At 53.6% G+C, this 24,639-nt stretch overlaps 1 protein-coding gene and 1 long non-coding RNA gene across 2 annotated transcripts; both read left to right on the top strand.

The window, feature by feature from the left end:
* Positions 1–98: 98 nt before the first annotated feature.
* LOC113937305 lies at positions 99–5,132 on the top strand. Its single transcript, XR_003524590.1, has 3 exons — positions 99–164; positions 3,799–3,840; positions 4,916–5,132. It is a non-coding gene; the product is annotated as an uncharacterized LOC113937305 (long non-coding RNA).
* A 6,171-nt stretch (positions 5,133–11,303) lies between these two features.
* On the top strand, positions 11,304–24,273 carry PCIF1 (PDX1 C-terminal inhibiting factor 1). Its single transcript, XM_027621578.2, has 17 exons — positions 11,304–13,046; positions 15,080–15,251; positions 16,598–16,740; positions 16,831–16,955; positions 18,086–18,223; positions 18,418–18,548; positions 18,676–18,830; positions 19,415–19,562; positions 19,666–19,749; positions 19,995–20,094; positions 21,158–21,320; positions 21,993–22,165; positions 22,276–22,362; positions 22,462–22,646; positions 23,285–23,378; positions 23,478–23,653; positions 23,736–24,273. The coding sequence occupies exons 3-17, from the start codon at positions 16,617–16,619 to the stop codon at positions 23,962–23,964; spliced, it is 2,112 nt and encodes a 703-aa protein (XP_027477379.1). The 5' UTR covers positions 11,304–13,046; positions 15,080–15,251; positions 16,598–16,616; the 3' UTR covers positions 23,965–24,273.
* Positions 24,274–24,639: the final 366 nt, after the last annotated feature.

A 24,639-nucleotide genomic window follows, 5' to 3' on the forward strand; every position in this document is an offset into this window, starting at 1 on the left:
ACTGTGGATTTTGTGTGTGTGTGCACCTTTGGAGCTAGGTTCTCAGCACAGTATCTCTATCTACTGCCTGCAGGGTGTTCCCAGCTCCTGGCACCTGCACAGAGTAGTGCTTGCTACCTTTTTTGTTGTCCGATGGAGGAAAGAGGAAAGGAAAAGCGATAAAGGTGAGTGTCCACTGAACATGTATGTAGCACCAAGCACTCATCCCGGTAGGAATACCAACACGTCCTGATTTGCCCAGGACCTTCCTAGCTTTGAAACTGAACGTCTCCCTTCCAGGGAACCCCCTCCATCCCAGGCAAACCAGGATGGTTAGTCATCCTAGATCGAGACTAACTTATTTAATCTTCTTAACCTATGAGGTTGGCACTAATATAGACCCACCCTAGCAGGAAACCAGAGGGAAAGACCACCATGCAGCTACTACTGGAAAACCCATGAACTGTGCAAGGGTGGGAGGTGGTGTTTATAGCCCAGTAATTAGTGCTTAGACTCCAGTCTGACAGACCAGGATTCACATTCTAGGAATTTGTCCAATTCTTGGACCCCTTACTGAAGCACCTCTGAGACTTAGTTCCCTCTTTCTGAAACAGAAACAATAAGGTTGTTGTTGCGAGAATAAATTAAAAGTGCCTAGTGCATGTGCTGAGCACAGTACGTGGCACACCATCAGTGCCAAATAAATGCTGGCTATTAAGGTTAGGGGCACACACCACAAGCACATGAGACAGAAAGGGTGTAGGAGAGGAAGGAAGAAAGAGCTAAGGATATCCAGAGGAGGAAGTGCCTTCGAGCTTTGAACTCTAGTAGCCCTCGCTCTTCCTGGAGCCTGGCTCAAGCAGAAAACCTGGCAGATGTTAGTTTTCTTTCTTCTCACTTTCCCTTTTTTTTTTTTTTTAAGATTTTATTTATTTATCTGACAGAGAGAGCACAAGCAGAGGGAGCGGTAGGCAGAGGGAGCTGCCCAGCTGAGCAGGGGGTCCAATGTGGGGCTCGCGGGGCTCCATCCCAGGACGCTGGGATCATGACCTGAGCCAAAGGCAGACGCTTAACCGACTGAGCCACCCAGGCGCCACTCCTCTCACTTTCTTTTTCTTTTTTTTTTTTTTTTAGATTTTATTTATTTATTTGACAGAGAGAGACACAGTGAGAGAGGGAACACAAACAGGGGGAGTGAGAGAGGGAGAAACAGGCTTCTCGCGGAGCCAGGGAGCCAGATGCGGGGCTTGATCCCAGGACCCTGGGATCATGACCTGAGCCGAAGGCAGACGCTTAACGACTGAGCTCCCCAGCCGCCCCCTCTTCTCACTTTCTTACTGAAATGCAAGCTCAGTCTTTGTATCACTGGGATCTCCTGTGGGAGATTCTTGTCTCCTGTGCGTCACTGTCCCCACAGCAGCCCCAGTGAGCTTTAAATGTAGCTACGTGATCTTGGGCCAGTGGTCTAACCTCTCTGGGCCTGTTTCCACATCTGGATTACTCGTGAGGATTAGAAGAGTTAATGCATTTAAAGGACTTGATGAGCACCTGGCATGTAGTAAGGGCTCAAAAAACGTCAGCTACAGTCATCCAGCATCCTTCGCCAGCATCTAGTGGCTTTCAATGACACTCAGAATAAACTCCTACCTCCGTGCCCGGACTTCCAGGCACGTGACACGTGCACCCCTGTCTTGTCACCCACCCTCTGTCACCCTCCTTTGCTCTGGCTACACTGGCATTTGCCCTTGCTCTTCCCTCTGCTTGGAATGCTTTTCCACCTGATCTTCCCACAGCTAGCTCCTTGTCATGCTGGTCTCGGCTTCAATGGCACTTCCTCAGAGAAGACTTCCCTGCCTACCTAGCAGTTACTCTCAGTCCCATCAGCCTGGTTTATTTGCTTTATAGACCTTGTGACTATTTAATATTGGTTTGCCAAACTATTGGTTAATGGAGACATGGTCGGTCTCCGTGAGAGCTGGGATCTGGTTCCCCACTTATTCCCAGTACCTAGAACAATGCCTGCACTGAGGAGGTCCTGCCTATTTGCTGAGTGACTAAACTGGTTTGGAGCCCTCAGATGTGTCTGGGGGGCAAGTGATACCTATGCACCCTGGATTCTTTAGCAACTCCTGCGCCTCGTTTGTCTCAGCCCGACTGACTCTAAACACAGCCCTGGGCTGGGGGACAAGATGTACTCACTGGCCTTGAATCCAGGGACTTGCCCTGTCAGCCTGAGCCCCTCTGTCACACGGGTTTCCCCTTTCTCCCAAAGCCTGTGCCCCCAACGCTTACACTTCAGTGATACTGGCAGACGGGCAGCCCAGGAAGGTCTTTGGCAACCTCCCCGGTTCCTCAACACTTGACTTGAGGGATGAAGAGATCAGAAGGCCCAAATCCCTTTCCACTTTCACTCCTGTCTTTGAAGAGGGAAGGAGGGACTTCCCAGCACTCAAAGGGACAGGAAAGAAATGCTTTTCTAGCCTCTACTGTGCACCCAGCACAGCGATATTGTTAAACCACGAGGAGAGCAAAGCATTAATTAAGCGCTTTGGAATCAGACAGACCTGGTTCAAATCCTGCCTCTGTCATTTTTTAGAGCAGAGGTCAGGGAACTGTTCCTGTAAAAGGTCATTAAGATAGTACATATTTTAGGCTTTGCTGGCTCTGTGTTCTCTGTCGCAGCTGTTCAAACTCTGTCATTGCAGCTATAAACAAGACTTACACGAACAGACCCCTCACTGGACTTGGCCCATGGGCTGTAGTTTGCAAACCCCTGTTCTAGAGTAAATTAAAAAGTAAGTCTCTTTAAGAGCCCCAGTTTCCACATCTGTAAGTTGGGGATGATCTAGTACCCGACAACCTCTCCGGGTGGTGGTGAGATTTTAAATAAAGTATATAAAGTGCTGGGGCACCTGGGTGGCTCAGTCGGTTAAGCGGCTGACTCTTGATTTCAGCTTGGGTCATGATCTCAGGGTCCTGGGATCAAGCCCCACATCTGGCTCCTCGCTCAGTGGGAAGGGTTCTCTCTTTCTCCCTCTGCCCCTCCCCCAACTCACTCTCTCTGTAAAATAAATAAATAAATCTTTTTAAAAAAATTTAAATGGGGTACCTCGGTGGCTCAGTTGGTTAAGCGTCTGACTTCGGCTCAGGTCATGATCTCAGGGTCCTGGGATCAAGCCCCTCGTCAGGCTCCCCACTGGGCCGAGAGGTTTGCTTGTCCCTCTGCCCCTCCCTGGCTCTGCTCTCTCTCTCTCTCAAATTAAAAAAAAAAAATCTTTAAAAAAAAGTATATAAAATGCTGAACCTAGGGCGCCTGGGTGGCTCAGTCGGTTAAGCGACTGCCTTCGGCTCAGGTCATGATCCTGGAGTCCCGGGATCGAGTCCCGCATCAGGCTCCCTGCTCGGCGGGGAGTCTGCTTCTCCTCTGACCCTCCCCCCTCTCATGTGCTCTCTCTCTCTCTCAAATAAATAAATAAAATCTTTAAAAAAAAAATAAAATGCTGAACCTAGTACTTGGTACACTAAAGGGCTCAATAAATGTCTCTGGTCATTGGTATTAACTAGTTGTTTAACAAACAAAAAGTGCTTTCCAGATATTAACTCACTTAAAACTCATAACGTCCTGTAAGACAGGTATCATCATCCTATTTTACAGATGAGGAAATAGAGACCCGGAGAGGTTAAGGAACTAGCTCAAGTCAGCCTGGCTCCAGAGCCCTTGCTCGTAACCACTCCACTCACTTGCGTCTCTTTTTAAATGACCCCGTTTAATCCTCACAGCAATTCCTTGAGATAGCTATCATTGCCCCTGTTTTGCAGACTGGCACACTGAGGTACAGCGGCAGGAAGGAACTGGTCCAAGTAAGTAAACACAGGCTCCACTCACCACAGGACACCAAGTTGGATTTCTGCCCAAGATGTCAACATGTGTAGCCTGGCTTCCCCCTTCCCCCTTCCCCTTTCACCAGCTGTGTTTTCTTTGGATCCTTGCATGGCTTGGGGAAGCTGCGTCAGCCCATCTCCCCTCCTGACCATTCTCCCGCCCCCGCCCCCCCCCCACGTGCATCCAAGCTACCCCTCAGGAGATGAACCCCCTCCCTCTCCCCGCAGTGTACGGACAGGCCTGTGTTGGTCTGTGGGTGTGCCTGGGAATGTGCGACAGGGGGCGGAGTTGGAATGAGGGAAGAGGTATGTGTAGGGGGCAGATGTTCTACCAGGAGACTCTGATTACATCTCCCCAAATAAGCAGAATGACGGCGCATGGTGGGGGCCAGACATTTACCAAATGGAGATAAGAGAAACACAGGACTGGGGCTTTCTGAGTTCAGCCAGGACAGAGCTGCTGACTGCCTTTCTGTGGCTTCTAAAGCTTGGACACTTGGCCTTTTGGTTTCTCCTTTTCTTTCCCATTTTCTCCTTGAAGACCGGTTCCTTTTTCTGTGGATGGAGCCAGCCACCTGGCCCCCAAAGGATCGTCCAGGTTTCAAAGTCAAGCACTCCAACGTTTTTCATAGGGTGTTGCTCCCCAGCTCCCAGGTCCTGTGCACCCCTGTCCCTGGTACCTCTCCAGCAACTGGGCCTCAAGCAGCTTACTCATCCTCTGACTTGTCTACTCTTCTTCATGTTCACCCTCCCTCCCAGCTTCCATGCCTCTTGCAGCCTCTAGCTGACTCTGACTCATGGGGCCTCTTTCTTAATAGTTCTCTAACCCTCCTGTCCCTGCTTTCATTAGCACTCAGCATGGGTTTCCCAGCCACCCACTGCGTTGAGGAAGGGGTGGGAGATCTGAACAGTGCTGCCTAGATGTTTGGAGTTCTTAAGCCAGAAATAGAAATTTCCAAGTAACTGAAGGGAGGGGGGCGGCAAGCAGTAGTGACTTTTCCTTCTGATGATGAGGACTGGTCACCATCTTCAGCCTATGCTTGTCTCTTTGCAGGCCTTTCGAAAGGTTGCAAGAAACACCGGACACATTCCAGCGTCCTGATTTTTTCCAAGATGCTCTGCTACCACAGTCTCTAGAGCCCAACATACACACAGCCAGGAGCCATGAGGACATCACAGCCCTCCGGCCTCCCTCCCCGTTGCCACCCAGCTAGTGCCGTCTTTCAGCACTGTCCCCACTCTGGTACCAAATTCTGGGGCTCTCCCAGGCTTCTCATCTCAGATCACGGGCCCATGTTCACCCAGATGCTCCAAGCTCACCCAGAAGCAGGGGAGTAATCCTTTGAGTCTCTTACTTCCTGAAAGCTCATGTCAGCAGATCCTGGTGTTCCGAACTCCAAAAGGTGCTCCCCCCGCTCTATGCACACCTCTCCATTTGCACCAACACTACTAGTCTGGGCCATTTTCTTCTTTTACCTGGACAACTAGTCTCGTCTGCCTGCATCACTATTCCCCTAAAGATCTAGCCTTCCTGCACCAACCACAGGGATGTTGAAAAGGTAGAAATGGTAGTATTTTACTACCCTATTCAAAACCCTCATTCACTCCCCATCACACACAAAATAAGACCTGGACTCTGGCCACAAGCCCGGAAGGACTCCCGGCCTCCTAGCTCCTGCCTACCTTCCTCTCTATCTTCCACCACTGCCTGGACGCCAACTCACTCCGTCTCAAGCTTGCCATTGACCCTTCCCTCCACTGGATGCACCTTTGCAGACAGACTTTGAGTGGTTAGCTTCCTTCATTCACTCGAAACTCTCCTCAAGTGTCACCTGCCCTGGGAGGACCCCTCCCCATCACCTCCTGTTGTTCTGTTTCATTCTTTTTTGGCCGTTTCTTCCAGCAGACTGTAAATCCTATGGTGGCAGGAGCCTGATACTCATGGCTGTGTCCGCAGGGCCCAGCACAGGGTCCAGTACATAGAGAGTGGGTCGTTATTACCATCTACAGACCCTTCAAAAAGAGGAGATTTTATCATGGACGGAGCAGCGCCGACCTAACCCCCCCTTGAGCCTCTAAGCTCCTTATACTTCCTGCTGGCACCATCCCTCTCCCTACATCTTTCTGGGGTTATCTGGAGCTGGTCTGCAGCCAGGAATGCCATACTTTGCTAATCTTTTCAGGGGCCGGAACAATCCCTAAAGTCACGGGGTGGGAGGTGCTCCCTCAGGATCTCAGCTGGCTGTGCAGAAATCAGGACTCCCTGACCCAAGCCACTCCCAGGCCCTTTTACCTCACCTTCCAACTGGCTGGGCTGCCCTGGGACTTCATGTACCTTCTTGGGAGGCACCTTGCCTCCCACCCCCAAGCGCCTATGTTTCCTGGTATGGGAGAGCCTGCTGGCCAGCCTGAGGTCCCTCTCAGTGCCTAGGCCGGAACTCCAGGCCTAAAGTTAGATCACTGTTTTTCAGCCCTCCTGCACATTAGTAGCTTTTAAAGTAGGGAGGGTTTTGCTTTGTTTCGTTATGATTTGAATACCTATGGCCCCAAACCCGAAACTCTGATTTTTTTTTTTTTAAGTAGGCTCCACACCCAGTGTGTTGCCCAACACGGGGCTTGAACCCACGACCCTGAGATCAAGACCTGAGCTGAGATCAAGAGTCAGACGTTTAACTGACTGAGCCACCCAGGTGCCCCTCTGGTGTGGTTTTTTTTTTTTTTTTTTTTTTTAAGTAGGCTCCATGCCCTATGTAGGGCTCAAGTCATGACCCTGAGATCCAGAGTCACACATTCTACAGACTGAGCTGCTCAGGCACCCCGCAAAACTCCGATTTAATTGGCTTGGGCTGAAGGCCAGGCATCAGTGGGTGTTTTTTAAAAAGTTCCTCAACAGGATATAATGAAAAAGGCTGATAGTAACAAGCATTGGCAAGGATGTGGAGAAATGAGAACCTTCACAGGCTGCTGCTGGGGATGTAACAGAGCGCAGTGCTTTGTCAGTTTCTTATAAAGCTAAACACACACTTACTGCATACACAGCGATTCCACTTCTGGGTGTCCACGCCACAACTGGGAAAACCAATGTTCACACAAACACTTGCACACGGATGTTCGTGGCCGCACCATTCCCAACAGCCAAAAAGTGGAAACAACCCAAATGCCCAGCAGCTGGCAAACAGATAAACAGAACGTGGTGTATGTGTGTGGCGGGGAGGACTGTTCAGCAGGAGAAAAGAATGAATTACTGATCAGTGCTGGGACATGGCTGAATCTCAAAAACATGATGCAAAGTGAAGGGACTGAGGCAAAGACTCTCCATTTATGTGAAAGGTCCAGAAAAGGCAATTCTTTACAGATAGAAAGCAGAGTCGTGGTGACCTGGGTCTGGGGCGTGGGAAGAGGGGGTGACGGCAAACAGGGGCAAGAGCTCTTTTTTGGGGTGACGGAAATGTTCTAACACTGAGTTGTGACGGCTACACAGCTGTGCACATTTACTTACAGTCATCGAATTGTACATTTGAAACAGGTGAATCTCGCAGCATATATAAATTATACCCCAGGTTTTTCCTGCCAGGGTTGAGATCTCTGGGTTAGAAGCCGAGCGTCCTAGGAACCCCTCAGCTGGGACCCAGGCTCAGTTGGTGTCCTCCCTCTTCCCCCTCTTTAGGTCAAGGTTTCCTCTGATCTCAGATGTTTGCAAAGCTGCCAGCTGTCACCCTGGCTTCTTTTTTGGGGAAGTCTGGGGTTTCATTCTGCAGACTCAGCTCATAGGGGTGTGAACATCCTGGTTCGTGGCCACTCTGCCCAAAGTAGTAAGAACAGGCATCAGAAGGAATGGGTGGGGAGGGTGAAGGTGCCCCCTGACCCCATCCTGAGATGACCCAGACGCCACCTGGAGATGCTGGGTGCTCACCCAGAACAGGGACTGAATTTGGGGTCCAGGACCCTGGCTCGACCTGCACCTTCCCTGTCGCCTGACGAGTTCCTCCAACACACCACCCCTTTCCACCCCTCCAGGACTTGGTACAGGCTGTATCCTCACCCACCTGGGAAGTCCTACCCTTCCAGCAAGAGTCAGCTCATCGCCATCTCTTCTGAAGCCTTCTCTTCGGTAGCCTCCCCCAGCCCCGCCCCGCCCCTTGGTCAGCCCAGCAGAATCCTTAGCTCCCTGGAGCAGAGGGTTTATTGATGCGTCTGCCTCCCCACCTCCTCTGTGAGCAGCCTGAAGACAAAGAGTCTGTCTTATTTCTCTCTGGTTCTCAAGGTTCTGGGGCAGGCCCCACCACATACCATGCCCAGCCCAAGGAAGAAATGGAGGGGAGCGTGACACCACATCAGACACCTACAGGACCGGGAAGATCAGAGGAAACGCCCCACTCCCCTCGTCTATTCTTGGCCTAAATGACTTCTCTCATCTGACCCCAGAATGGTCAGAGAGCCACTCCCAGTGGAAACCACAGTTTGGGGTGGAAGACTTTCTGCCGCAGCTTCCCTGGGGCCAGGCCCACTGGCCTCGGAAACTGCCTTAGTCTTATTTAAACTGCAGAATAGCGTCTGTGGGCAGCTCTGGGCAGACCTGGGTGGGGGCACCTGGATCAGGATCACGCTGGAGCCTCCCTTCCCTGACTGCCTGGACCTCAGGGGTTGAGATGTGTGGCTCCCTCTCAGCAGCTTCCTGCTGTAAGGGCGAAGACCAAGTGGGTGAGGGTATGTGGCAGCCTGAGCCTGTATGTTTATGTTTTGTTTTGTTTTTTAAGATTTTATTTATTTATTTGACAGAGAGAGAGAGAGAGCAGGAGCAGGAACACGAGCAGGGGGAGAGGGAGAAGCAGACTCCCCCGCGGAGCAGGGAGCCCGACGCGGGGCTCGATCCCAGGACCCCGGCACCACGACCCGAGCCGAAGGCAGACGCTTAACGACTGAGCCACCCAGGCGCCCCTGTATGTTTATGTTTCTGCTTTAATATGGAGACTGGGCTTTGTCCTGAGTTGAGGCTGAGGTCCTCAGAGGCTCAGCCAGCAGTCTCCCAACCAAGACTGGCTAAAGCTGGAGGAGCCCTGCTTATCTCAACCATCTCTCCCAACTCACGAAGCTTCTTCAGAAAAGTTGATGGAGTGCTTGAAAGCCCCGGGATCTCTGCTTGACCTGCTCATCCCTACCTTGGGAGAGAGGACCCCAGGCTGCTGGCAGGGACTCTGCCACGGCAGGCAGATCATGCTTTTCTCGGCATCTCAAAGGGCGCTGCCTTGGTGTGCCCGCCACAGAAACCAGAGCCTGGAATAGAAACAGGGATACCTGGAAAAAGTCACCCAGGCTTCAACCCAGTGTGGTCTGTCCATGGTCAACAAATATTTACAGAGGGTTAGGCACAGCACTGGGTATGGGCGCTACAGATGTGAACAAGCCCCAGCCCCACCCTTGAGCAGTCCACTGAGCACAGGCTGCTACAGGAATACAGAAGAGGGGTCCCTGACCTAGCCTGGGTGAAGGTGAGTTCAGGGAAGGCTGCCTGGTGGAGGCGACATATAAAGTAAGACTTGAAGAAGGCGCCGGGGTGGCTCCGTCGGTTAAGCATCTGACTCTTGGTTTCGGCTCAGGTCATGGTCTCAGGGTTGTGAGACCGAGCCCCACATCAGGCTCTGCGCTCAGCAGGGAGTCTGCTTGAGATTCTCTCTCCTTCTCTTTCTGCCCCTCCCCCAACCCCCCAATAAAAAATACATGAAATTTTCAAGTAAGACTTGAGGGCTGAATGAGTCCAGTTGGGGAGGAAGAGTGAGAGCAAACATCATATGCAAAGGCCGGAGGTCAAAGAGAACCTGTCACCTCTGGGGAAATTACCCCTAGTTCAAGATGGCTGGGGTCTGATGAAGGAGAGGTGGTTTGAAGGTCCGGATCATGAATAACATGAATGTATGGAAAGTGCTCGGCACAACCATAGTAAATGCTCTGCCGTGGTAGCTCTCATTATAATTATGACCTTGTAAACCAGGTTAAGCATTTGGGACTTCATCCTGCAGTCAGTGGGGAGATAGTCAAGGGTTCTAAGCCCAGGGTGACTGAATCAGATTTGCCATATGACCCAGATTTAAAGAGATCTCTGTGACTGCAGGGGAGATTACGGACTAGGAGAGAAGCAAGGCTGGAGGACAGGAAGAGCAGTTTGGAGACTGGTCTTATTATTCACTCATTCATTCATTCAAATATTCACATAAGTAAGCAATGGATTAACTCTATTTATTTAAATACAATTATTTTGTTATTAATTACTATTATCTATAATAATTCAGGGGGACGTATGGGGTTGGGGGGCTTCAAATATCTCCCAACAGTAGAATAGATAAATATGCCTTGGAAGACAGAAGACAGCAATGAAAATGAACTCTAGCTACATGCAACAACATAAATGGGTTTTGCAAGTGCAATGTTGAGCAAAAGAAGGCCAACACAGCATAGGACTGTATAATTCCATTTGTATACAGTTCAAGGAACAGGCAAAATGCAACTATTGTGTTTAGGGATACACGCTTAGGTGGTAAAACTATACAAGCAAAGAAGTGATTATCACGAAATTAGTGGTGATTACGCTGTGCTTGATGATACCTCGAGCTGAATGATGTTCACCTGGGTATTCGCTCTGTGACAGATCATGAAGGTTTACATTTCCGTTTTGTGCACTTTTCTGTATGTGTGCTATTCTTTTTCTTTTCTTTTTAAGATTTTATTTATCTGACAGAGAGAGACACAGCAAGAGAAGGAACACAAGCAGGGGGAGTGGGAGAGGGAGAAGCAGGCTTCCCGCTGAGCAGGGAGCCTGATGTGGGACTCGATCCCAGGATCATGACTTGAGCCGAAGGCAGCTGCTTAACGACTGAGCCACCCAGGCGCCCCCGTATGTGTGCTATTCTTAACAAGAAGGTTTCAAAAATAATGGGTCTTGCTCTAGGGTAGTCGGAAAGGGGATGGAAAGAAGAGGCTGATTTTGACTGTACCTGGAAAGCAAGGAGAAGGGAGATGTGAGGAGTGCATTGGAAGGAACCAGTCTGGGGAGGCAGATGAAGGCGAAGAGCAGTGTTCATTTGACACTGTGAGTCTGAAGTGGAGCTGTCCGGGACCGCGGTGTGAGTTCAGGCAAGTCACTTCCCTAAAGTCCAGATTCCCTTCCCCACAAGAGAGGGAAGCAGTGTGGTTTCATGGAATTGGCTTTGGGTTTTGATGCTGGGAACCCTGGCCTCAAGACCCCAGTTCTAATACTTCATATTACCTCGTACAATTACTTGACCCCTGACCCTTCCCCGCAGCCTCAGTCTGCCCACGGGTAGACTTGACAATCATTTCTACTCTCAGAGTTCTTAGAGAGGATTGCATGGTAAAATAGGAATAGGCACTTGGGATGTGAGACTCTGAGCAGCAAATGAAAAGATACTTTGAAAGCATAAAAGCAAGAATAGACAGCAATGACTATATGGTTTTTACACTCCAGTTTTAATAAGAACTAGCTGCGGAGCTTGCAAAACTGGGCAATCTGTAAGTCTAGAGTGACCATATAACTTATCGTCCAAACCAGGGCTTCTGAGAAAGGAGGCAATATTAATAATTATGCCAGGACAGCAGCCATAAATCAAGACTGTCCCAGGGAGAGCAGAACATGTGGTCCCCCAGGTAGGTCTGAGGTGGGGACCAGGCATCTGATTTCCTATGAAGCTTCCCGAGTGAACTGGATGCTCCGTGAGGGCAGGATTGGCTTCACCCTATATGGGGCAGGTTTATTTTTGGAGGGCTCAAATCTACTTGGAGCAATCCTCATAACCCCGTGAGGCGGTAATAGCTAACGTTTATTAAATGCCAGGTACCACATGTGCTGAGTACTTTACAGGAGTCATCCCAGTTAATTCTCACCAAACCTCTACGAGGCAGGCGGACTTATCTTTCATTAGAGGAAACTAAGGCTTAAAGAGGTCCAACAACTCCCTCAAGGCCACACATTTAGGATGGAGGAGCAGGGCTCTAAACCTAGCCGGACTGATGAATACCCTAGTTCATACTATTGCCTCCGGTTTTGTTGACACTCCAACCCCAGCCGGCTGCACGTTGGGCAGGCACCGCGGACGGCAGAGGCTGCGGCCCAGCTGGGGTACCTGCAGCCTCTGGCTCCGCTTCGGACGCGCCAGGCCAACAGCAGGTGGCAACCTCGTATTCCTCTGAAGCTACTACGGTTGAGAGGTCAGTTTACGAAGGCGGCCCGAGAGAGGTGGAGCTAGCGAGTCGGCCCGCCCCTACCCAAGAATCCTGCAGGGAGCCGGGCATGGGGTACCTAGCAACTGCATCTCCTGCCGGCCTTTGGTGGCCGGTCTGAGCTCTCAGGGCGGCTTAGCACCGCAACTAGTAGCCATAGGTATGTTAGTGTCGGGAGAGCCTTTCTGATGCGTTTAGTTAATAATTTCCTAAATTTGCCAAAGCCCTTTATTATGTCTCCCACGGCTGTTTTGAGTTTCTTCTACACAAGAGCACTTGTAACTTTTATGTAGCCTCACAGTGGGAGTTCGATTTGCTTGCATCCTGGACATGGAAAATGGCTGGAAAACATTCTTGCCAGGGGCCCAGAAAGGGCAAGCGACTGGACGTTTAAGCGGCAGAGCCCCGCCGGAGCTAGGACCCAGGTCCCTGCTAGGCCCAAGAGCAGCGTCACAACTCCGCCCCCGGGTCGGCGTCTTTGCCGGGCGCCCGCAGGTTCCCAGCCCGCCCCGCGCCCCCCGGTGCGCACTCTCAGTCCGGCCCAGGCGGTGCACCTCCCACCCAGGTCGTCCAGCGCGGGCGGGTGTGCTCGCGGAGGGAAACTGAGGCAGGGAACGTGCCTGTGAGCTCGTTCCTTCCTCAGTCCACACCCCACAAACCGCAAAGCTCCCGTGCCCTCCTGAGACCCGCATGAAACAACAGGGAAGGAGGAGGAAGGGGAGGGGGCCCGAAAGCAAGCCGGGTCCGTGGAGTCGGCCGGTCCTGCCACACTCAAGATGGCGGCTCGGCAGCGGCGAGGTCCCTCAGAGGCGGTACCAGCGCATGCGCAGCGCGGAGTCCCGGCCCGGGACACAAGATGGCGGCAGCGGCGCTGGGGAGGGCGAGGCGGAGGCGGCAAAACGGGAGGTCGAGCAGAACGTGTAGCCGCGTCCCCTCGAGTCCGCTCCGGGCAGGTAAGAGCCCCAGGAAGCCATGGTCCCGCCGCGAGTCGCTCCGGGGTCTGAGGATCCGAAGCCGGGCAGCGGTGGCCCCTCTGGCGCTTTCCGCTCGGGGCCACCGCTTGCCCTGTCTCTGCCGCCGCCGCCATCTTAGGCCTGCGGGTGGGCGGCCGGGCCGGTAGCTTGGGTGAGGGAGCTGGGCCCGGAGAGCGCGGGCGGAGCGGCCTCTAGGGCCCCTCCGCTGCTGCCGCCGCCACCGCTTTTGTGTCGGGCTCCGACTCTGAGTCGCCTCAGCCCGGGGGCGGGAGCGCGCGGTGGGGCGGGGGGCGGAGCCCGAGAGATGGGCCGGCGCGCGCGCGCCAAACAGCCCGCCCCCGCTGGGGTTGGGGGGAGGGGAAGGTGTGCGCGCGCTCGGGTGTGTGTGGGGGGGAGCCCCCTCCTTGAGAGGCCCCCGCGCCTGCGCATTTTGCCAGTCCTTTGACTCCGCCCTCCTGAGTCAGAGGGTTCTGATTGGTGAATTACTGTGATGGTCCCGCCCCATCTTTCTCCAATCCTGGAACCGGGTTCTTTTCCTTGCGGGTTCCTCGGGTCGGGCAGATACAGTTGTTAAGCTGGTTGGCGCTGTCAGACTGCGGTATGCGCGGGGGCCGGGAAGCCTTTGGATAAATAAAAACATTACCTTAATAATAGAGTTATTTCTTACTTAACGTGTACAATACGCTAGACTCTACGTATAGAGACCACAGAGGTCGAATGATTCCTGTTTGTGAGTCGGAAAGCGGCAGAAGGACCTGGACCCTCTGCCCAAACCCAGAGCCGGTTCTTCGGCCGCCGACCTGCTGCTTCCAAATCACCTGGGAAATTAAGAAAATTTTTTTAATCGTAAAAAATTGGTAAAGGTTTGAAGCGGTGTAAAATTTGTCATCCGTTTCCCAGGCCTACCTTTTGGGGTGTGTTTAAAAAATACAAATTCTTGTGAGATGAATCTTCCTTCCCCATTCCTGAGTCCTAGGATGTGAAGTGAGGGACAGGAATCTGAATTGTTTTACAAGCCCTCGAGATGCACAGTTGGCTTTGAAAACACTGCAGTGTCCCCGTTTGGCCTCTCAGCTGTGTTGTTCTTGCTGTCTCTGCGTAGTTCAGTTACTGCATCAGTGTCACACGATATTTGTTGGGGAAACTGTCTGCCAATAAAGATGAACATGCTGTGTTATGTAATGCATTTGCATATATGATTATTATTGTGGTTTTAAAAGATCGATTCAAAGAAGTGTGTTTTTCACTCACTGTGGGTGGCTTGGGAGCGTGCCCCTGGGATTTGATACGTACAGTTGGCCCATGAATAACAGGGGTTAGAGGCACCAATCCCGGCACGGTTGGAAATCCCAGTAGAACTTTCAACTCCCCACAACTTTACTAATAGCCTCCTGTCCACCAGAAGCCCTACTGGTAACATAGGTAGTGGATGAACACGTGTTTTGTATATTATGTGTATTATACATCGTATTCTTACAATAAAGTCAGCTAAGGAAGAGCAACTGTTACTAAGGAAATCATAAGGAAGTGTAAATACGTTTATAGTAGCACATTGTATTGGGAAAACTGTGTAAGTGGACCCACATGGTTCAGACCTGTGTTGTTCAAGGGCCAAATGGTATGTTCACTTTTCTCTTGTCTTAGGGATATTTTGGTTGATAGGAGCAGCTACACAATTTGTGGGGTCCAGTGTGCAAAATGAAAACACGGGCCAGCTTATTAAAAATGTATTGAAAACTTTAAGACCACAACCATAGAGCATGAAACCAGTTAGGGCCCTTCTCAACACGGGGCCTGTGTGACTGCAGGCTGCAAGTCTGTGAAGGTGAACCCTTTGGTTTGCAAAGTTTGAGAAGTATCATTTTCGTCCCTTAAATCCCCAGATCTCCCACAGTGTCCCCTGCCCTGTCCTGGGGGCTCCCAACTTGCTCTGTGTCGTTGCCCCTCTTGCTGTAGTGCGTGTGCTGCAGCATTTCACAGGTCTGTGACGCTCTCTTCTCTTTGCTCTGCAGTTGCTGATGCAAGGAATTCCCTGGGCCCCCATCCACTCCACTGCTGACCAGCCCACCCACCCGCGCTGAGCCTTCCTGCAGGCCTCCCCCCTGTCTCTGGGACCCTGTGACGTGGGGGTCCATCCGGTCGGAGAAGAAAACCCTCTCATGCTAGCATTGCAGACCCCAGAGGGTGAGAAAAAGAGGGACCTTTTGCAGGCTTAAGACATATGGGCTCAGCCCCAAGGCACCGGGAATCCCTCCTCCCCAGAGAATCAAGCCTTTTCTCCCCCTTGGTTCGTGCTTCCGAACCTTTCTGTTATGACTGCCCCCTTTGGTTGTATGTATGTTCTCTTGCTCTGTGCATTTTTACTGCCAAGCTGTACCGACGAAGTAACCGCTCACTTTTCCCTTTCCAAATTAACGAAGATATCTATGACTGTACAAATAAAATTAATGTCCCAGTGATTCCTATGATGTTGTCAACAGCCAATCAGAGCTTCTGATCATCATGAGATAATCAGTGTGACCACAACGAGTTGATAAAATTTCAGCAAGCAAAGATAACTGATGTTTCAACATGCCTTTGTGCTCTTTTTGTGGGTAAATGTTTGATTTCTTTGGGTGCTGTGACATCTTGAGAACAACTTTGGGATCACCAGTCCAATCTCCGTTGGGCCCCTAAGAGTCTTTAACAGCCAGGTCGGGAATCAACTGGCCATTGAGGCTTGTGCTGGATGTGCTTTGGGTGGGGGTCGTGGAGAATACAAATCTGAAGGAGCTGACCTGCTTCCTGGTATTTAAAGTACGTTTCACCTGGGGATTAGGAAGGACTGAATTAGATATTTCTTCTCAGTCCCACTGGTTTCTTTAGCAACAGATTGTTTCCTGCCCTGAAGCACAGAATGAGGCAGCCACTTAGATGCCATGTTCCCTCTGGGCTGCACTCTGTTACAGTTAGATTTTTTTGGGTAGGAACAGGAAAGAGGTCCTCCTGTTCTTTTTTGTGGGAATAGCTTCTCAAGGGCAGACCCTGTTCTGTGTTCTGTGCCACTCTGTGCTTTGTAAATATTTGCAGAATGAATAGAGTTCCTATTGGGTCCAGGTACCCTGCTGAGTACTGGAGAGATGAACTGGACCCAGTTCCTAGCCCTGGGAGTTCTGACTGTCTGATGGGTAGATAAACCCAGCTGATAGGACTGAGTGCCGCAGTGGAAGTGTTCATGGCCCCGCAGAGGGGGGTCGGGTGGAGAGTCCAGGAACGCTTCCTGGAGCACGTGAACATCGTGACAAGCCAGGTGGAGAATTGGGGAGAGTATGTCAGGCAGAAGGAGCAACATTTTGCAGTTGGGGGAACTGGGACTTAGATCCCAGGGCTCCTTTGGTACCACACTGGCCCTCCAGGGACAGGACTGGATTGATTTCTTCATGTCTGCAAGTGGTCAGTGGAGCCCTCAGTGGATTGTAATTGGTGGGTGAGAGGTGGAGCTGACCTCCATGCCCTGCTGGCCTGACACCCTTCGGTCCTCTGTGTGGCAGGTCCGGTGTGGGTGCTGAGATGGCCAATGAGAATCACGGCAGCCCCCGGGAGGAAGCGTCCCTGCTGAGTCACTCCCCAGGCACCTCCAATCAGAGCCAGCCCTGTTCTCCAAAGCCCATCCGCCTGGTGCAGGACCTCCCAGGTACTGGCGAGGGGCAGGGTAGGGTGGCGGGGTAGGAAGGATGCCTCAGGAGCAGCCCTGAACCTGGCTGGGCTCCATGCTTGTTTGCAGAGGAACTGGTGCATGCGGGTTGGGAGAAGTGCTGGAGCCGGAGGGAGAACCGTCCCTACTACTTCAACCGATTCACCAACCAGTCCCTGTGGGAGATGCCTGTGCTGGGCCAGCATGACGTGATCGTGAGTGCCAGCCCAGGGCAGGGCTCCTGAGCAGCTTCTAGCATCTGGGCCTTCCCCAAATCTATCTTGAGCAGCTGTTATTTGCCTAGCCCCATCTTGGGACCTAGGGATACAATGACACACAGACACACTCCCTGCCCTCATGGAACCTACACTCATGTAGGGGAGATTGACACGTAAAGAGATGATCGTAATGTGTGTGAGGCTGAACTTGAACTCCATGTTGGGCACTGTGCCTGTGATGCAGTTATAAGCGAGATGGACCTGGTCCTGCCCTTGCACTCTTGGGGGCCCACAGTCTACTGAGGAGCCAGAAGGATCGAAGTGTGGCATGTGCATGAAGTCACGAGGAGGGGAGGGCACAGGGAATGCTTCTCCTTGAATTAGCACTTAAGGTGACAAAGTTAGTGAAGTGAAAGTTGTCAGAGGGGAGAAGCACGTTCTAGGAATAGTGTCCATGTGAGGGGGCCGTCTGGCAGGAACGTGTGCTTTTGGATCCCTATCAGGTGGGGCAGACTTTCCTTACTGGGCATAATCAAGCCAGTTGGCAGCCCCATTTTGCAGATGAAAACACTGAGGGTCAGAGATGAGAAATGACTGGCCCAAGACCTTGAGCCAGTAAGAGGCAGAGCTGGACTCGAACCTGATGTGATTTCAGGGCTACCCTGCCATCACTCCTACTCGGGGTCACCAAAGGAATTTCATCCATGGGGTCTTGCTCTTTAAAAAAAAAAAAAAAAAAGCATTTCTTGAGTTTTTCCCTTTATTCCTCTCATTCTGGTGTTTAAGGAGGAGAAATTAACATGTACAGAGGGTTCTTCTCCTGCCAGATGTCTTATTAACTGGTAATATTCCTGCACTCATTGAATCATCTTCCTAACAGGAGGTTGGGCCTGTTTAGCACGGCCATTTTGAAGGTGAGGGAATTAGGAAGGGACGTAACTCTCCCAAGGTCACACAGTTGTTAAGAGGCAGAAGGCGGTGGAGCCCAGTGTTCTTTCTGCATCCCAGCCCCCTTTGCTCTTCTCGGAGCAGTAGGAGCTGGGGGCAGGAGGGCATCAGGATTCTGTAATACTGGGACTCTTAAGGCACTGGCTCCCGTTGCAACTCTGCTGGTCTCCCTCCACCAGTCGGACCCTTTGGGGCTGAATGCGACCCCACTGCCCCAAGACTCAAGCCTGGTGGAAACCCCCCCGGCTGAGAACAAGCCCCGAAAGCGGCAGCTCTCGGAAGAGCAGCCAAGCGGCAATGGTGTGAAGAAGCCCAAGGTGAGCGTCTGCGGGCTGTGAGGACGTGGGTGGTGAGCGGCTGCCCCAAGCGGGCAGCCAGCAGGTTCCCTGCGAGGGCTGGGCAGTGGCAGGTCGGTCAGGAGGGGGCCTGGGGCACAGCTCACCAGCTGCGCCGGTGCAGTAGCCATAGGCCGGCTCTCTTGACCCTGGTGCCTTCTACTTTTTTGCTCTAGATTGAAATCCCCGTGACACCCACAGGCCCATCGGTGCCTAGCTCCCCCAGTATCCCAGGAACCCCAACACTGAAGATGTGGGGGACATCCCCCGAAGATAAACAGCAGGCAGCTTTCCTCCGACCCACCGAGTGAGTCCCTGCTGATTGGTTTGGGGGCATCCATCGTCCATGTGTGCCTGGGACCGTGGGGTGTGGTGGCAGGGCACCCCAACTCCCTTGCCTCTACCTTCCTCTGTGCTCCTTTCTGTGCCCCAAGGGTGTACTGGGATCTGGACATCCAGACCAACGCTGTCATCAAGCACCGGGGGCCTTCAGAGGTGCTGCCCCCACACCCCGAGGTGGAGCTGCTTCGCTCCCAGCTCATCCTCAAGCTTCGGCAGCACTATCGGGAGCTGTGCCAGCAGCGAGAGGGTAACTGCCTCCTGGGCCTCAGGACCCTTGTTTCCGCCCACCCTTAGCCAAGAGCTGGGCTTGGGAATGGCGCAGTGGAGCCTAGCACTTGAGAGTGCAGGCTGTGGAGGGGACAGGCCTGCTGGAGCCCCAGCTCCGCTAACTGCTTACAGAAAGACTGGCATCAGTAACCGCAGACGCCATCATAAACACTTCCAGAATGCTTACTGTCCGTCAGGTATGTGCGAAGCCTTCTCGTGGCTCTGTAAGAGGGCACAGAACCAAAAGTACCTGCACCTCACGGCATTGCTGCTGGGAGGAGAGGTGGAATGGAAAGTCCTCAGGGAGCTGCAGCTTTCATTCTTTAGTAAAGAAGCCTGCTTAACTTCGCTGAAATGTGGTGTTTCTCTTTTCCCCTTTTCCCGAGTAACGTTTCCTAACACTGCAGAAAACTCACGATTCTGAGTCTACCTGGGGAGATGTTGCCTGCAGGCGGAGTGCCGTTTACTGCTGCCCCTCCGGTGCCCGCATCCCCCTGCCGTGTGCTGGGCCCGTGTGGAGGCTGCTGACCAAGCCAGACCTTCACCAGCTCGTCTGTTCCACAGGCATCGAGCCCCCTCGGGAATCTTTCAACCGCTGGATGCTGGAGCGCAAGGTCGTGGATAAAGGCTCTGACCCCCTGTTGCCCAGCAACTGTGAACCGGTCGTGTCACCTTCCATGTTTCGTGAAATCATGAATGACATTCCCATCAGGTACAGGCCCACAGCTGGGGCCGACTGGGTTGGGTGGGGGGGGGGTTGGTGTGTGGCCAGTCCTGTATAGAAGGGCTCTCACTCTGCCTGTTCTTGGTCCCAGGTTATCCCGAATCAAGTTCCGGGAGGAAGCCAAGCGTCTGCTCTTTAAATACGCAGAGGCCGCGAGGCGGCTCATTGAATCCAGGTTTGCTCTCGGCATAACCCAGCAGGCTGGGTGTGTGATCAGAGTGGGGAGGTCCTGGGCTCTCTGGCCCATCTCATGGAGCTCGGTCATCGCTCTTGGTGGCAGGAGGAGGGCCAGCTCCCAAAGGCAACACAAGGGCTGCGAGGGAAGCCTTGATGCCCGAATGTCAGTGCAGGTGGGGTGGGAGGAGTAAGCGTGGAACAGATGCCCAACCGCTGGCTCCATTATGTGCCCTCAACTGGCAGGAGTGCATCCCCCGACAGCAGGAAGGTGGTCAAATGGAACGTGGAGGACACCTTCAGCTGGCTGCGGAAGGACCACTCAGCCTCCAAGGAGGACTACATGGTGAGTGGCCCCGGGAAAGGAGGCCAGTGGCAAGGCTCTGTGGCTCCTTCCTCCAGCTGCCTGCCTAGGCTGGGCAGGACCCCACAGCAGCCTGTTGTGCGGTTCAGCAGACCTTTGATGCTCATCAGTCCCCAAACTCCCGCATGTAGAGATGTTTGTCCAGGCTCCTGGCTCTGTCCTAAAGATGGTCTCCATTAAGGTTCTTTAATGGAATCCTGTGCTTGGCCACACACCATAAGTAGCTGCCTTTTCAACTTAATGAATGTTGAACATCTCCCTTGAATAGATTTTTGGACACAGATGGACAAACTGCCTTTTCTTGGGTGTGTGCGTTCGCCACAGTGAAGAACTGGCACCAGATTCAATGCCCTGCTTTACTGTGTCCGCAGCGATTCTGTTTTCTGGCCCAGACCCGTCACTTCTTTAACTCTCCACCAGCACTAGCAATGGGCTTTCTTTTCAGGATCATTTTTCACAAGAGACAAGGTTTCGCACTTCACGATAGTAACTGTACTTGACACGTAGAGTGACAAAGGTAGGTGTACTCACTAGCCAGAGTGACTCATTTTCACTCATCACTTTCACACGTGTGATTCAGCAAAATTACAAATGCCTAGTTAAATCCTTGCCAGTTGCTAAAAGCTCAGATCTCAAATCTGCAATGACCAAGGACCCCGTTTTGTAATGGTCTCTCTCCCTGGTAGTTGGCAAATGCTTTATAAGCGGGGACTGTGCCTGCTTTGTCTGTTTCCCCAGCAATTGTCATGGGATCTGGCACAGTGTAACCCCCACTAGAGGTGCTGGCATTTATTGCACATTTGCTGTATGCCGGGGGCTTGGTTAAGCCCTTAATGGGAATGATCACATTTAATACTCAAACTGTCTTATCCGGTAAGTATTTTGTGTTCCCTTAACAGTTGAGGAATAAGATTCAGAGATGCCAAGGGACTTGTCTAAGTGACACAGCTAGTTAAGTAGCCGTGTTTGAAAACGAGGACTGCTGGAAGCCTCCAGCCCTCCCCCACCAGCCCCCTAGAGCCCTGATCAGGAGTGTCTCCTCCAGGACCGCCTGGAGCACCTGCGGAGGCAGTGTGGCCCCCACGTGTCAGCCGCGGCTAAGGACTCCGTGGAGGGCATCTGTAGTAAGATCTACCACATCTCCCTGGAGTACGTCAAGCGGATCCGTGAGAAGCACCTTGCCATCCTCAAAGAAAACAACATCCCAGGTAGGAAGCCAATGGCAGGGAGCCAGCCGTGAGGCCATCAACTCTGTTTCCTGGGCCCTGACGGAAGGGACAAGCGAGGCTGAGCCTCTAGGCTGCAGGCTGGTTTGGGGAAGTCTGTTTCCCCCAGCAGTGTCTGGGGCAGGACCTGCTGTCCTTGGGCTCGGGGGTTTCAGCCCTCTTCTAGGAACTGGAGAAGGGCTGGGAAAGGGAGAGACAGAAGGTGGTGCAGACAGGCCGGGGGGCAGCAGTCAGGCGGACTTGTGTTTGCACCTGCTTTCTGTAAGCCCCCATCTCCCCACACGGCGCTCTAGTGCCTGGCCACAGGCTCCTATGTGAACTCGGGTAACTCTGAGTGCTGGGCCCAGAAAGCTCCCTAAATGAGGCATCGTAATCCCTAGGAGAGCAATGCAGTTCTCATACTCCTGTCTGGCCAACTGGGGGCCTGTGCCAGTACAGAGCATGTTGACCCAGGCCACCACCTCTTGCCCCTGCTGACTTCCTGGCTGTTAATGTCGTTACGGAAGTGTCTGAGCTGCATTCTGCTCCTCTGTGCGACAAGACTCACCTCCCCTGGTCACTGGGACACGTGTGTGAGGCCCCCGGCACGCAGGAGGCACTGCGAATGAGCAGAGCCGAGGCAGGGTGGCCCCTCACTGCTCTCCCTGCCCACAGAGGAGGTGGAGGCCCCAGAAGTGGAGCCCCGCCTGGTGTACTGCTACCCGGTACGGCTGGCCGTGTCTGCGCCCCCTATGCCCAGCGTGGAGATGCATATGGAGAATAACGTGGTCTGCATCCGGTATAAGGGAGAGATGGTCAAGGTCAGCCGCAACTACTTCAGTAAGCTGGTAAGAGCTGGGGTGAAGGGGAGGCAGGTCCCCAGCAGGAGGCCGGCGGGTGGGGGGCGGTGGGAAGGGAGGGAGGGAGCACTGTTGAAGGACCGCTCTCTGCCTCGCAGTGGCTGCTTTACCGCTACAGCTGCATTGACGACGCTGCCTTTGAGAGGTTCCTGCCCCGCGTCTGGTGTCTTCTCCGACGGTACCAGGTACAGGCCCTGGGCAGCGGGGGGCGGGGGGGCTCTGCTGGAGGGCGGGGCAGGGGGGGGCCTGCTGAGCCCCAGAGGCTGACGGCGGCCACTGTGCAGATGATGTTTGGCGTGGGCCTCTACGAGGGGACGGGCCTGCAGGGATCGCTGCCCGTGCACGTCTTTGAGGCCCTCCACCGGCTCTTCGGCGTCAGCTTTGAGTGCTTCGCCTCGCCGCTCAACTGCTACTTCCGCCAGTACTGCTCTGCCTTCCCGGACACAGATGGCTACTTCGGCTCCCGCGGGTGAGAGCCAGGGGCTGCCGGGGCCCTTCTGTCCGGGCCCGGGAAGGGCTCCTCTAGAGCAGAGATGCCACCTAGGCCGGCTACTTCCTAATGCTTTAGGGTTTTGGAATCGGGCAGTCCTGGGTGTAGTCCCTGCTTTCACCCCTTGCTAGCTGTGTGACTTTGGACTGGTCGCTGTACTTCCGGGAGCCTGTGCTAGCCCCTACCCCAGCCTGTGGGTTTCTCGGTGAGTTGGTCCAGGCACTGAGAGGCATGGGAAGTGACAATTCAGACCTCTGCGACCTTACAGACTTAACACGGGAGGGTGGAGGGGAGTGAGCACAGGTGAGTGGAGACAGGTCTGAGACAACAAGAGCTCCTGGCTGGGGCCTGTGCCGTGGTGACCACGGAGTCCGAACTGGGTTTGAGCCCCAGCCCTTCCACTAAGTGGCTTGGTGGACTTGGCCACCAAGCCTGAGCCTCTCCATCCTCAGCCCTTCAATGGGGTCGGCCACACCTTGTCCCAGGATGAAATTAAGGATGCATGTTGGCCTAGGGCCCGACAAGGGTCCATCCCTTCGACAGCGTGGGGGCAGCACCCATTTCTGGTGGAGGGCCTGGGTCCTGGTAGGACTTAGGATGCTCACCTCTGTCCCCAGGCCCTGTCTGGATTTCTCCCCGCTGAGTGGTTCCTTTGAGGCCAACCCTCCATTCTGCGAGGAGCTCATGGATGCCATGGTCTCTCACTTCGAGGTGGGTGTGCTGCTGCAGGTGGGGGGTGGGGGTGGCAAGCAGGATTGCCAGCCACCTGGAGGGCAGCCTTTGATGTCCACCCCACGGCCCCTCCCGTAGAAACTGCTCGAGAGCTCACCAGAGCCCCTGTCCTTCATCGTGTTCATCCCCGAGTGGCGAGAACCCCCAACGCCGGCGCTCACCCGCATGGAGCAGAGCCGCTTCAAACGCCACCAGCTGGTCCTGCCTGCCTTCGAGCACGAGTACCGCAGTGGCTCTCAGCATGTCTGCAAGAAGTGGGTGCCCGGGGAGGGCGTGGTGGGGGGCGCCGATCACGCCAGGCTGAGCCCCCCCCCTGAGCTGCTCCTTTGTCCACAGGGAAGAAATGCACTACAAGGCCGTCCACAACACGGCCGTGCTCTTCCTACAGAATGACCCTGGCTTTGCCAAGTGGGGGCCGACACCAGAGCGGCTGCAGGAGCTGAGTACCGCCTACCGGCAGTCAGGTCGCAGCCACAGCTCCGGCTCCGCCGCTTCCTGCTCAGAGAACAAGGACCGGGACTCAGGTCGCGAACAGGGCCCTAGCCGTGAGCCGCACCCCACTTAACACATCCTGCGGGGAGGAGGAGCCCCAGGGTGCTGGTGTGGACTGCTGAGACTCGGGCCTCTTGGGGCTGAGCAGACCCCAGGACCCTCCCCCTGAGGTGGCAGCAGGACTCAGGCTGCCAGTGTCATAGGAAGATGATGGCTCTGCCAGGGCTCCCCCTCCCTGCCCGATCCCCCAACCCCTCACCTCGAACTCACTCCATCTCCCATGTAAATAGGTCCCATCCCTTCCCCGTCCTCCCCTGATCCTTACCATCTTATCACCATCTTGTTTCATTTGTAAAAGGAAATACAGAAACCCCCCTAAGAATGTGTGAGGGTCTTGAGGGCCGAGAAGGCAGAGAACCTGGAGCTAGTCCTGGAACCACACCCTCTACATCCAGGCTCACCTTCTTACGACCCCTGGGCCTTCACACCCCAACCCAGGGCTCCAGTGTCTAACTTCGCGCCCTGCTGGCCCCACAGCTGGGTCTCTGGTGGCCTCTGCCTGTGTGTAGCTAAGTCTGGAGTCCAGAGCCCTGCATCGTCTATCTGCAGGCCCCAGACTCCCACAGCCAGGCCTGCACTCCTGCCTCCAGGGAGCAGAGGACTGGGGGCTGTGCCCAGGCAGAGAGCAAGACTCCTGCTCGACCTGGAGCCGCCAGTGAGGGGGCAGCCAGCTAGGTCTCACAGCCCG

The sequence above is a fragment of the Zalophus californianus genome, chromosome 8 (assembly GCF_009762305.2).
Source record: "Zalophus californianus isolate mZalCal1 chromosome 8, mZalCal1.pri.v2, whole genome shotgun sequence".
NCBI lineage: Eukaryota > Metazoa > Chordata > Mammalia > Carnivora > Otariidae > Zalophus > Zalophus californianus.